The sequence below is a fragment of the Cuculus canorus genome, chromosome 3 (assembly GCF_017976375.1).
Source record: "Cuculus canorus isolate bCucCan1 chromosome 3, bCucCan1.pri, whole genome shotgun sequence".
Classification (NCBI taxonomy): domain Eukaryota; kingdom Metazoa; phylum Chordata; class Aves; order Cuculiformes; family Cuculidae; genus Cuculus; species Cuculus canorus.
This window is the reverse complement of record NC_071403.1, coordinates 31237688-31252036: the sequence shown is the minus strand read 5'-3', so window position 1 is coordinate 31252036 and position 14349 is coordinate 31237688. Positions and strand designations below refer to the sequence as shown.

The following is a 14349-nucleotide window of genomic DNA, read 5'->3' as shown; positions in this document are numbered from 1 at the left end:
CATGACTGCTGCCAAACCAGTAAATTAAAATGTTGCCATGACTGCTGCCAAACCAGTAAATTAAAGCATCTTTCACCTTTTTTTGAAGACCCTCAATTCAGATCCTAAAGCTATGTATCTTTAGCAAATGTAAGCCACGTTTTAAAATTAGCTTAGAATTCTAAATTTTTGTATTTCATATTGGTTTAGATTAACATTTTTTAAGTATTTTTTAAGCATTCGAACAAAGTAACTGTGAGCAATGTATGTTTTTCTTTTCAAGAACTGCCTTTGTAGGAAAAAAAAATCACTTATGATCTCCATGCACTTTAAAACGCTCAGTAAGAGATGCCGCAAGATTACAAGCTCAATCAGAAGGGACTGAATCTAATTGCAATTACAGAACTATAAGATTTTTCCTTCCAAATACTTCTTATCACTGTAAAGCCCTGTCTTCACAAAATTTCATGGACAGAAGCAGCACTCTTATCTGTTGCAGAAACTAAGACCTTCCATAAAAGATATTGTATCCCAAAGAATTTTAGCCACAACAATGATCAATTGAGTTTTTCCTCTTTTATGAAAACTACCCCTTTAAATTACAGGATTAAAGAATTGGTGAAAAATTAGATCTCAAACTATTTAAGATTTCAAAAGATCAGAACACCTGGATACATTTGGAATTGGACAGGGAATGCACAAGCCTTACTGGCTTGCCCGGCTACACAGACCTGGAGCTTTTATGTGGCCACCAGCTTTGGTACCTAGAACTTTTATGTTGGCCCTAAGAAGTGGAACGCATCAACTGCCTCTCTGACTGCAAGCATTCAGCTATCACTTGTCCCCAGCAATCTACCACCTAGAAAGGCAATACAGACAAACTTTGCAAGGTAATTGTATGTTCCCTAGAGCCCTGTTTCACCTTTTTGCTTATTCCACAGAAATTAGTTTGTAGTTACATTTGTAAGAAATAAGAACCCAAAATCAGGTATTGGAATTATATAACCCCAAGAAACAAAACCAACAACAAAAGCAAGAATGAACATCAGTAGTTCTAGGCCTAGGAAAAAAAACATTTCTTTTGATCGTTTGAAGGGAAATATTTTTGTATAACAGTGACTAGGGTATCTAGGAACTATGCCTTGAATGAAAACAGCCTGAAATCTATTTCAAGTGAAGCATCTCTTCACAGAAATGTACTGTTGATACTTTCCATTCATCTCATCTTTTGGAGAATATTTAAAGGAATTCAAAGCTCCTGTGTCAAACTTGAACTACTTTTAGTGCTTAAGACTTATCTTAAGATTTATGATCATAAAAGTTAATTTCCCAAACAAACAAACCCAACCCACTCAATCACACCCATTCACCAAACATCAAACAAAAGCCCTGCAGGAAGAGTTGAGTTCGGAGAAAACTAAGGCAGAAGTTAGTCCAAGCTGTCAAAGCCACCAACAGGGAGTGGGTTAGATAAGAATGACATTAACAGACACATGGCACTTGAAATGAGGTGAAGGTACAGAAGAAAGTAAATCACATTTACAAGCATCCAATGTAAATTTTTTCCATTATACTTCCATGTATATATACTCTAGCATATACCTTTACATTTCCTGAAGTCACACATGGAATCATAAACATGATGCAGAAGTTATTTCACCCATTAACACCACTGCCATGAGAAAGGATACAGTTTTGCAATAGTACAGACTACGCCCATGTTGGGGAGGCCAATATCTGCATGGCTAAAACTACCACAGCCTTAATATCAATTTAGTTCTATTCATGCCTTTGTGATGTAAAGGTCACTTTTTAAAATTTTACTTTAAAACAAATTCCAGTGTGGGTTTTTTTTTAATGCCTACTTCTGATGTGCTGAATTAAAAATGTAAATTTGGACAATATTTTAATTATTACTTTTAATAGTTCACCATTACCTTTTAATTCTCTGACTAAAGTCAGAGAAGCATTTATTGACAAGCTTCCTCTGATCCACCTTTCAGCCACTACGTTTTGGAGAAAGAATCATGTTATATTGGTAACATTTATTAAAGTGACATTGACAACAGATATACTTAGAGCAGTGTTAAAACATTAAGGTGTAGGTAGAAAAAAACCCCATAACACATGATCCAGAATTTTAGAAAGACCCTTGTGAATAGAGTTTTGAGTGAAACCTTTTTTTTTTCTCCTTTCATTCATTATTATGGTAATGTTCATCTGCCTCTAGTGTGGGTTGTGCTACTGGTTTCTTTTCGCACTACTCCATCCTCTGTCGCAGCTCTAAATCCATCCACCTTTAGGGCTTCTCTCAGTGTTTTATCCACAACTCTGCTTCTAAAAATTTAGGTTATTTTTCCAGTCCTAATGAGAAGTTCTGTACACATAAACTACTTGTTTTTTTTTTTTAATTCAGGTAGCCAAAAAGAGAAGAAAAGAAACTACAGATCAACATACATGATAGACATTCTTTAAGTCCAATCATCAGTGAAAGAGCCTTACCTTTACCAAGAAAGCAAAATAAAAGGCAAGCAAGGGAAGATACATAGAAAAGAAAGATTTGCCATGGATGCCACATTTCAAAAAGCAAATGCATATGAAACTACTACTATGCTTGAAAATGCTCTGTGATCAGGACCTCTCCTGCATCCAATGCAGACAGCTACAGATTCTTTTCAGGAATCTTAAGTGGAAGTGGTTGTTCATTTACTTTCATGTTTCTTACTTTTCTATAGCCATCTAGGTAAGAGCCATTTTCGCTGGTAACCTCCTGGCCTAAGTACTCAACCATTCCAAGATACATAGGAGTGCCACATTCACGTCAATGGCACATCAACTTTGAAACCTGGTAATTGCTCAAATGTCAACATTAGATGGGATTTTCCAAGGTACTTAGGCAATTAAGCAATCTTATAATTCCAAAAGGCCCCACTGAAAACCCAAGGCACTGCTAGCTGCTTTACTGCTGAGCACCAGGACAGGAACATCTAACCAGTGTATCTATTCAGCAAATCCATACTTCCTCTTGCTAAGCCAAAGTTACCCTAAACTCTACCTCACCTTTCTTTTATCTTATATATTGATATAGCTAACATTATTTATGTATTTATTCTGGCAATAGAGTTGTGAGATAGGGAAGTGCTGCTCTTTCCATTTCCCGTTATGTCAGTCCAGGTGGAGAAGGACATAGGAGCTGTATGATAGCCCTCGACATTGTAGCAATACAACCAGAGCTTGTGAATTAAAATATCTGTGACTTGCTCAGCCCTTAAAAGTGTGAGTTTGGCATATGTTCATTTTAACACCAAAATAAGCTCCGATTGTATTATTCACATTGAGAAACACTACTCCATTTTTTAATCTAAATGAAGCAATTATGGATGTTATGGCCCATCACATCACAACATGCAGACTCCAGGAGCTTGCTTCAGAACTTGCTGTGTTGAACATTATGTGAAGACTCACAAATACCCATTCAGAAAACTCCTTACACACAAGATCCAGAAACAAGCTAATTGAGAGATACATACCAAACACTACTTCCCTTATACCAAAAGAACAGCAAAATTTTTTGGCATAATAAATGTAAGATGTCCACAAATACAAGACAGTATAACTGTTAGAGGAACACTATACGAAGTCTGACACCAAAAAACCCAAGACTGTACCTACAGCTTGTGAAGCAAGAGTGAAAGGGAAGAAACAAAGAGATGGCGATAGAATATGTTCTAACCGTCACAGTGAGACAGGGCTCAACTTGACTGTTTCATCCAGTACAAGCAATTGGGTGTTCAGACATAGATGCCTTCTTACCCTAGGTCAGAAAATGTCAGTGTGCAAGAGTGAACACTAAGTTAACATCAACTTTCTTGTGAAACTAAAGAAATCCCAAATGGGAACTTTTCAATTAAGGATTGATGCTTACGGTGAAGAGACCCCAAAGGTCAAAGCAACATATTTTTTGTCAGCAGAAGATGCGAAAGAAAAACAACGGAGATCCTCAACAGCCTTTCAGAAAATGAACCGTGGAATTGCTTTGTGTGTTGGCAGCATTGTATGCAGCTGTGTGTCAGCTCAGAAGGGAGCTATTTTGAAGGTGATTGCAGTTGATTTTCTTAATTTGCTGAATAAAAACAGTTACAGGCACAGTATTGGGGTTTTGTGTTGGACCTCATATTACATGTCATATACACACCAGTAAGAAAGTCCTGTTCAAACAAATCCTGCCACCTTAGTCAAAAAGGTAATTTTTTGTCATACTAAAAATGTCCACCTTTAAGACATGTTATTTTTAGAAAGGAAGAGTTCCTTTTTGCCTTATCTTCAATTATTTTTGCCCCATACAGTTAAAGCATATACATCTTCTCTTCAAAATAGTATCAAAGCAATCCAGTAAAATTCTCTAATTTATCAATACAGCAGACAAAATTGAAAAGCATTTAACAAGTGACTCTCCTTACCTTCAGCACAGCAATGAATGGTACAAAATTAGCTCTCTGAAGACCATTTTTATAGAGATCTGAAAGAAAGGAAATCAGTACCATTTTGCTACTTAGTCTTAATAACAATGTCAGCTTGTCTTTTACTCTGGCAAATAAAACACAGTGTCGCTAGAGAGAGGAGGAACAAAAGGCAGAAAAGGAGAGCTGAAATTGATTTCTCTTCCTTTGCTGTATAAAAATTCAATACATTCTTAAGGAAAAAAGGAATATCCTGGGAAAGTCTGAGAAAGGCAGGGAGTTGAAAATGACTTAGATCTCTAATGACATAGAACTGATTTTAGCAGAAGAAATAGGACCAGCACTGTTTTAAAGTGAGGATATAAAAAAGGACTTGTAATGCTGGGTATACAACAGAATGTTTGTAAGGCAAAAAACCCATCATAAGCTAAAAATATGCTATTTGAGTTTACAAAATTAGTACCATTCTTATTCAGCGTACTGTGGTACGCTTTATCTTCTAAAAATTCTACCAGGTATGCTTCCCTTTTCGAAAGCAAGAAAAAGCGTCATCCATATTGGGGAAAAAAAAAAAAAAGTAAACTTCCACAAAGTTGCTAAAAATACAACTGAATTTTTAAAACCATTTGGAATGTTACATAACAAAATGCAAATCTGCACTCGTAGAGAAGTCAAATTATAAAACCAAACCGGAAAGCAGCATTTTACATCTTATTTATCTCTATATTTTATACAGCATTAAGTTCTCTTTTCTAGAAACTAGCTGTCCAACTGCTCAACACATTCGTAACAGAATGACTTGTTCATAGAAAATGTTATCACTTAGATCGTACAACGGGCTGCTCTTTTTCATTAGTATTAGGAAGCCTTATAAGAAGGCAGTACAGCACCTATGATTGATGGGAGGAAAAAATAAAGAGAATACAGACACCTGACAGAGATGTCACCAAAATTTCCCACGAAGAGTGTTCCAGATTATTAATACCATCTTCATTTCCCGTACTGCCTGAAGGCAACAACTAAGGTACAGCTTTGATGCTCAGCCAGCACCTCATGGTGGACAGAAGATACAGGATGCATGAGAAACCAACAGAGCACTAACAAAATGGTTTTCACAGAATTGGATTTGTACACAGAAATATTTAGCAAAATTATCAGTGAAGGTGATCCTGCACTCCAATTACGAAGTCAAATGAAGCCATGTACCATTCTCGTCACAACTCTGGAAATCAGTATACCTATATATTTGTTAAAAAAGCAACCGACTGCATATTTACTTACAAAAGAATGGTGAATATGTACCAGTACTGTAAGATAGCTACTTCTGTTATTCGTTCTAAGTAATAAGGCTGTGAGTTTTATATTACATGCCTATTTTGTGAGGATGAAAAAAAATAAACAGTAATGTTGGAGAAATGAAGCCAGGATTCCTCAAACAACACACCTGAGTATTTCCCTTCGTATTTCCCTGGGGCAGAAGTTTAACATGTTTAAGTCTTGGATATATGGTCATGGTGGTTAACATGGCCAGCAGTTAGATACATCTGCTCTCTAATGAAAAAGTCACTTTTCTGCTTTCTATCCACAAGAAATCAATCTCTCAATGCTGTCTTAAATCTTGATGGAGCATACTACCTATGCTAGCACGTCTTTTCTGTGGGAGGATTTCAGACACACACTGTGAGCACACAGTAGTGAGAAGGGGAGAAGAGACAGGCCTTGACCAACGTCTGGACTACAACATAGATCAGTTCTGGAGACGCCATTCTTGACATTCTCTGTTGGTCAGCTAGTAAGTGGATGTCTTTCAGGTGTACACAGTGGCTTAATATGTATTAAAAAACCCTATATGACGATAACAGTTACAAATTGTCATCTCAATTTAAGATGTGGCAATCCCTCCCCAAGTTACAATAGCAGCCTATCCTGAGCTTTAAAGAGTAGTGCTTCAGAAAACACAAGGATAATTCTCAACGAGGCACTGGTGTCCAAATTTTCTACAGTTACCCAACTACAGCAGTTATGATTTCACTTTGTTCACTCAAACAAAGAAAATTAAACAATGGGGATTTATTTCCCACTCTAGGAAAAACATTCGAGTGTTTTGTTCTTTTTTTTTTTTTTAAGATGAAGTGCACTGTAAATCTTCAGTGATTCTCTTCTACTCAATTACTTTTTTGTAGAAAAAAATTAACTGGCGGTTACAGTTCATACTGTAAATCGTATTTTTTGCAAACCTTTGAAATTAATTAATCTGAAGTCGTTAAGGTCCCTTCAAACTCAAACTACTCTATGATTCTAAGTGTCATAAAAGCTGCATAGAAAGCGTGCATTATGCTACACTATAATAAACATTTCTTTCCTCTACAAAATAATTACAATTACTGTTGGCTAAAACCCATTCAGATTTAGGGACTTTGTAGAAGGCTGCACCTAGCTAGTCACTCTAAAAATATAGATAGAAATGGAAACAACTCTCCACCTAAGTAATTCCCAACAACTGACCTCAAACCAGGCTATGAAGATGGCACATTGATAAGGCATTTTCTTTTGGTGGATCAAGTCTGCAAGTTTCAGAGTTAGAAACCAGCAAAGAATGTATTCTCATTTCTCCTCTCTTCTGGATAATATGGTATTTTCCTACCCTGAAGATGATCAAAACAGAGGCAATATTTCACACCTCCTGAAGTCCCTTGTCCCCAGGTACCTTCACACTGGTTTGAACAGAGTATGTAAGATCAGAAAACGCAGAAGGACTGTGGGAAGAACACCTTGAGTTTGAGAAAAAAGAGAAGTAAGACTTAGTGAAAAGCCTTTCATCCTTAAGGATATTAAAAAAGGGGGGAGGTGGGACACACAAATTGGAGTATCTCAGATTCCTGAAGACTGGAGAGTTTATTAGTAGGAAATACTATATGATTGTAACATGGTTGTTTTGTAAGATACTGAGAATCACTGTATTTGGATAATACTAATAGCAAGTTTGTTTTTACCTTCTGGTGGCCTGTTAGATGTTGCCACAACGACAACCCCGTTTTGGAACAGATTTTCAAAAAGCTGCTTCAGAATCATGGCATCAGCAATGTCAGTGACCTGCAGAAGACAACAGATTTGTTTCATCTTGCTTTTAGCTTCTGCTGCAATAGATCTGCAAGTGGCTTTATAGCTAGGAAGAATGCTTGTTAGTGAAAGCCACGGAGAAAGATTCTAATTATTGCTTGGTGAGAAAAAAATAAAAGAGATAATTAATAAGCAGTGAATGTACCACAGTCTCTCAAAACTTGCCTGCTCTTTATTGCTGAACTCCATCATTTCTTTACCAATTGCTAAATGATTCCATGTTAACTTCTATTATAAAACTACAGGTGGGAGACACAGAAAACAGACCTAAACATTCAAGAGGCCTAATCAATTAGAAACAAGTGAAAAAAAAAACCAGAAGACAGAAAGAAAATACACACCGGCTGTTTTACATTTCTATTACCTTTGAGGTAAAGGTTTGCAGAGGTGAATTTAAATGGTCATGGGACTTCAGAAATAAAGACAAGTAGCCAACTATACATAATCAGCTGCTGTTGAAAATAGAATGATATGACATAGATACTATTGTGTGATTGTTGCAAAAAACAATTCAACAGATGGCCCATCACAAAAATAAGCAATTTCATTGTTCTTTTTAAGTGCCTTCTATTACTGTCCATGAATAATCAAAAGGCACGGCAGTCACTTCCAGCATAGTCAGCCTCTTCTAACCTTCAGGCACAAAACACTAACAAAAAATAAAAACGGGTGGGATGAGCGCTACTGGGGAGGGGGAAGAAAATAAGACTAAAAAATAAGCCACAAAGTAAAATTTCTTCAAATATCTGTTTAGCTTAAATAACAGGCTTTACAGTACCAAGAAATGAGAGAAACACAAAACAGAAAGCACTCTGCACAAATGAAAGGTAATAATTTTTTCTGAACCAAGAGCCCTCATTGTTGCAACAAAATTTTATATTTGAGCTGAGATCAGCAATCCTAACATGTAAACCCAACTTTATTATCATTACACTTGTTTCTCCTGCATTCCCTTTGATTATCACATAGTCGCTTGTTGTATTTTGACTTGCCAAAACAGACTCCCAGTTCTGAGGAAATAAAAAAGTGGTGGCATGCTGAGAGTTATACAGTTGTTGCACAACAGACTGACAGACTGCTGTGCTTTGCTAATTTAGATGTGTACATCGTGGCAGCAATACATCTACAGAAAGACTTTAACCACCATGATTTTTTTCCTTACTCCACTATCCTACCCGCCATCCTTTCTCCATTTCTAAATGACCTTTATAGGCATCAAAAAAATGCAATTCTACACTAGAGACAGTAAAAGACTTTGGTTACATTTCAGACAGCATGTTTGGAAGCAATAATGTGTTCATTACGAAAAATATGTAAGCACCAGTTCTCTTCATTCAAAGATATCTTCTAATTAGTCCTACAGAATGCACCGATATGCAATTTTTATTTTCCTTTTTCAGAAGCTTTTCCACAATAGGTAACACACCTCTCAGATTTTCACACCTCTGATTACTAAGATGTGATATTCCAAAAAGCATGTACTAATTCACTACTGTACTGTAAGTCTAATATATCAGCTCGTGCACCCACCTACTGATAAATTATTTTTTCTGCCTATTAAAATTCAAGAACTTTACCTGTTCCTAATAAGCAAGACACATAAGGAATCAGTATGTATAAGCATTTTAGATGTAACTGAATTTCTTGTTTCACATAGCAAATTTAACAGCAAAGTTTTAAAAATGTACTATGTAGATCATTTCGATACAAAGTTTTTTGTTTAAAAACAGTATAAGGCATGCTACCTTTAGAAAATAGGAAGACAAAGAATATTAATGCTCACATAAAAGAAAACAATAGAAGTACCTTATTAATGAGAACTGTTATAAGTTCTATCAAAGAGCAAGAGACATTTTGGGAACTAAGATTCAAATATGAGCTCATTTTCATCTGGTACTGCTTGGGAAAGACAGAAAATTTCTACAAGGTAAAGCAGGTATAAGACAGTAACTAAAGCATCATCATTTTTCATGTTTTTTATTGTAACCAGCATTCATTGCAAAAGAGAACAAAAGCAAAGGCTACAAATTGCCAATAAGGAGAGCCTGCTAATGGAGAGAATGGAGAAATTTCATTAGCATTTAAGAGGAAAGATTTTTATGACCTAGAGCTGCTTTCCATTATGACTCACGTAAAAGAAAAAAAAGAAAAAAAAAAAAAAAGAAAAAAACACTAGACTAATAGTCAATTTACATACGTAAGTGCCTGAGACTCAGTCATCCACTGATTGGTACAGTTCCACGTAAATGAATGACAAACATAAGCATGTATTATCAGTAATTAGTATTAGCGCAAAAATAAGAGTCTAATTCCTTATTAGGAGCTTTTAATAGCATGCAGGTTGGCAAAAACTCCCTAAACTGTAGTTTGCTTTAAGTCCAAGTGATACCAATGGCTATATATAAAGACTAACACTGTATGATCATCCAGCTTACCCAGAAGTAAGGATTCTGTTTTCATTATCAATACTATCTAATATAGGCTACAGTCACATTAGAGCTTCTAATTGCCTGTGTATAGGTATTTGATTGCTAAACAATAACTAGTCTCTTTTATTGGCCACCCTCCGTGTTCAGAAACTTCAAAATTCAAATTACAAATGGCTTCATTCTAGGGTTCTACAAAATAAGGACATATTTTCAGAATGGCATGAGACTTCCATGATTTAAAAAAAAAAAAAAAAAAAAAAACCCAACCGAAACTTCAGTATTTACAGTAAACTGCATGACAAAGATGAGTAAGAAGTAGCAATGTTTTAATAACCTGAGAGCCTGTGGCTCAGGTAAATGCTGATGAAAATCTTCTTTCAAAATGAACATATTCAGAAGCTTAGCGCCATCACTACAGCCCTGGCTATCATACAATGTTTGTAAAAAGAAACATTTAACATGTAGCAATTTTTTTTTTTTAATATGACAACATTTTGGAACTCAACAAACTACTTTTAAAAGTACTGAAATATTTTTCTACATAAATTAGTCAGCTCTCTGCTTGTTCAACAGTTCTCTAGGCTTTGCAAGAAGTACACTTCCGAGTCCTTCTGTTTTAGAGTAGTCAAAGAGGAAAGTGAAACCTCAGCAATGCTTTTGTGTCTTTTGAAGTTCTGCATTTAGTTTCCTCTGAAATATGAGCATTAACAATAATTTTTGCTGTCCCTTGTACAATATCAGTCATCCGTGTCTCTAAGCTTAAGATAAATATTTTCCACTTATTCTCCTTTCTTTTAGCAGGTATTTGAAAGCAACCTGAAGCATTTCAAGCAAATCTCTGATTTTTTAGTTTTCTGATTTTTCCTCCACCCATAAGTGTTTTGCCAAAGTAATACAGACACAATTTGACTTCCCATCTGTCAAAACAGACAGCAGCTTTGCCTGCAAGCAGAGCAGTTATGTTTAGTGTCTCTTTCCATTTTCATTTTAATCTAGCAATTCTTTAAATACAAGTGATTCAGACCTCAGTGAAAAATAGCCATTACCTCCACCGGGGAAACGAGCTGCAAACATCCTGGATTAGATATAGCTCCTTACTACTACTGTTAATTGAGTCACCATGTGAGCTGCTCTTCCGCTCGCTGCACTACTTCATGAATATCTAAGCAGAATGTTTCTTATCCCAAATTCAGTGCCTCCTGCAAAGCTGCAGAAAGCTGGGACTCCTTCAGTAGGCAAAGCCTGCGCAGCGTTCCACGCTACAAAAAATCAGTCAAGAAATCCAGCTGTTCAGAAATCTGTGAATTTAGAACATTAATACACCAGAACGAGTAGATTTTTTTAAATTTATGTAAGAATAGGAAGTCTTAGAAACATATTTTATAGCATAGCTCTTGCATTACTTTCCCAACGGCGACCCACCGACAAAACCAGGTGATTTTTGCAATTGAAGTGACTGATGTACCTCAAGCAAGTCAGCAGGGGGAGCAGGCAGTCAATTTGGAAATGAAAACTACCATTCCCTTAAAATGCGGAAACACGATAGTCTGGCAACACAGCAACACCAGAATATAAAAACAGTGGGAATTTTTATAGAGAAAAGCAAGTATTTACACTAATACATGGCACAGTAAAACTGCCTCTTCCTACCATTTGATCATTTGATGTCATGACAGTTAATATCTTTCCCTGTCCTCTCCAATCCTTCCCATTGCTTCATAGTATAACTACAACTGCCTCTGTATTTAGGTTTTATACTGCAAGATTTGGAAGCCCAGCATTCATATCCATTAGATAAAGCACAAATAGAAGCAACTGCAATGACTCCACACATTCTGAAACCACAAATGAAAGGAGTACTCCTAGCTGAAAAATGTAAGAGTAACTTACAACAAGAACATCTACTACTTTATAGCTACAAAAATCCCCTTCAAGGAGCTGATCATAAACCTATTATTTTCTTTGGTGCACAGACTTGTAAAATAACAGCTAGGGGATACAAAATACTCTAGCAATTTCAGTAACTTAACAATTTAAGAGCATAAAATGATTTGCAGCTAACAGATGATTCTTTTACTATTGGTGATTTGAGATCTAACAGATCTGTCCCTATCTTGCTCTACATTTTCTCTCTGAATCAAAAAAATCTCAGTTGATTAGAGCTGCCAAATACCTCTAGACTCTCTACTAAAAAGTTTTATAAAACAATTCTACACTTAAATTTGTGGCATGCCTTTAAAACAAAATTCACAAGCTGTGTAAAATAAATAAAATAACCACGTTAGCTTGGGCAGAGATGATTTTATTAGTTTATCTTTAATTTTCACATCTAATTAAATAAAAGTTCCTTAAAATGTTAGTTAACATTGATATAATCTGGCGATGCCATGCCAAATGCTCCAGTAACTCTAGAAAAGAAGGGAGGTTGAATTTGACAGGTTATTTCTATGTCCTTAATTGTTGCATTACACGAACTGCAGCAAAGACTAGGCATGCCAAGCGAGTATCAGGTGACTACTCTCCTGGGCACTGTACAGACTCAGTGCAGAATGATGGTGTCCTGAAGCACCCATGAGCCTCTAACAAACCTCTAACACCTGCTTGTAGCACCCACAACCAGACTGGTAAATGAAAGCACCATAAGGCAACTTAAGATGCAAGTTGGTGGTGTACCTCCTCGAAAAAAAACAAAAACCACCACCTTCAGAACTGTGAAATTAATTCTACTCTTCAACTTCTACAGCTCACTACTGGCCAATGGTTCAAATACTGTATTAGCAGTAAAAGGCCTCATTTTTTAAGACTAAAAGTAATTTTATAAAGTTTGCCTTGAAGTAAAGGAGTAACCTCCGAGTTCTTACCTGAAATTCGTCAAAACATAGGAGCGCAGCCTCTTCGCTTATTTCCTCTGCCACTGGTGCAATTGGGTCATATGACTTGGCCATAAATCCTGCCTTTCTTTTTGGCAAGCTCTGCTTAAGGCGATGTATTCCTGAGTTGTTAGAAAAGAACAATGATTTCTTATTTCATTTTCTAAGATAGAGAGAACAAAATTATTCGGCTACCAAATAAAAAGTAACCCAGACCAGTACAAGTAAGAAACCTTCAAATTTAGTCCGATTTCAAGAGGGCAAAACAGCCTTCAACCACATCTAGGAAATTATTAAAAGCCCGCCAATTCTGTGACTCCTATTTTCTGGTTTAGAAATACGTAAAACAAAAATCAAAGAACCTTTGAATGCCATGCACCTATACTTCATCCTTTAAAAATGCATATAAATTAGTTTATAAATTGTGATCTTAGTTTCAGTTTCACTTTGTAATTTGTCATTTTCTATCTTATTCTTCTCTCTCAATATGAAAAACCCTTATGATGTTTACAAATCAATGGCAGAGCTCTGTGCATTGCATGCTCTGAAGGTATACTTAGAATGTATTCAGTTAAAAGAACTCAGACATACCAACACAAATATTTTAAAATGTAAAGATGATGATAGTGGCACAAAGTAAGATTATTATATCTTACTGTCTTATCGATTGTATTCCAATACAATTCCAATTCTCACAATGAACAAGCATTTGGAAAACAAAGATCCTGCAGTAAGAAACCTTTGTAAGATTAAGAACAAATGACCAGAAATGAAAAGAGAAAACCTCAATTGTGACCCAACAATGATAGAAAAGAGGGCACTAAAGTGGCAGAAGTTGTTTACACTGATGAAAGCTTCCCAAGAAAAATGCACCTGTCACGATACTTGTAAATCACAGCATTATTTAACAATTTCATGGCATTTTTAAGGTCACAGAATTTAGAAACAGAAGCAAATTTTTAAGTATCCAAACCAATATCTCTGTCAAAACAAAGTGCCTTATTCACCCTGTCAGAAAATTTTCTGAAATTTAGGATGAACTTCCTTTTATTATCTTTTCTCTAAATTACTGATAATATTACTAAGCCTGTCAACCAGAACAGTTCTCATCTTCCTTAGCGTTTATACTCTGTTTAGTTATGGCTTATTCAAAATGCAGATTGAATTTAACCTTTGCTGTTTCAGTTTTAGCAATTGCCTTCTTCAGATCACATGTAATCTAACTGGTAACTGGGGTACATTTAGTTAAGGATTTAATCCTAAATATACACACAAGTTTTCTATACAATCAGGTATACCAAATCCTTGAGAAAAGACACTTGAGAAATATTATGCAACTAATATCAACTCTGGTATGTCAGACATAGCTAAAATCCTTTAACTTCTCTCCTATTTGTTACTGGTTTTGCTTAAATACTTAAATATAAATTACACTGACTAATACAAATGTGAGAATGAGACAGAATTTGTTATAGTTATCATATTTCATAA

At 35.7% G+C, this 14349-nt stretch overlaps 1 protein-coding gene across 3 annotated transcripts in view; it reads right to left on the bottom strand.

The window, feature by feature from the left end:
• Positions 1–14349, bottom strand: part of AFG1L (AFG1 like ATPase) — a 76770-nt gene that overhangs the window by 36396 nt on the left and 26025 nt on the right. For all 3 annotated transcript variants that reach the window (XM_054062128.1, XM_054062129.1, XM_054062127.1), the window contains 3 exons: positions 12850–12980; positions 7433–7532; positions 4440–4498 (listed from right to left, as the gene is read on the bottom strand). In XM_054062128.1, the coding sequence (XP_053918103.1) occupies positions 4440–4498; positions 7433–7532; positions 12850–12980 (290 nt within the window). The remainder of the gene's footprint in view (positions 1–4439; positions 4499–7432; positions 7533–12849; positions 12981–14349) is intronic.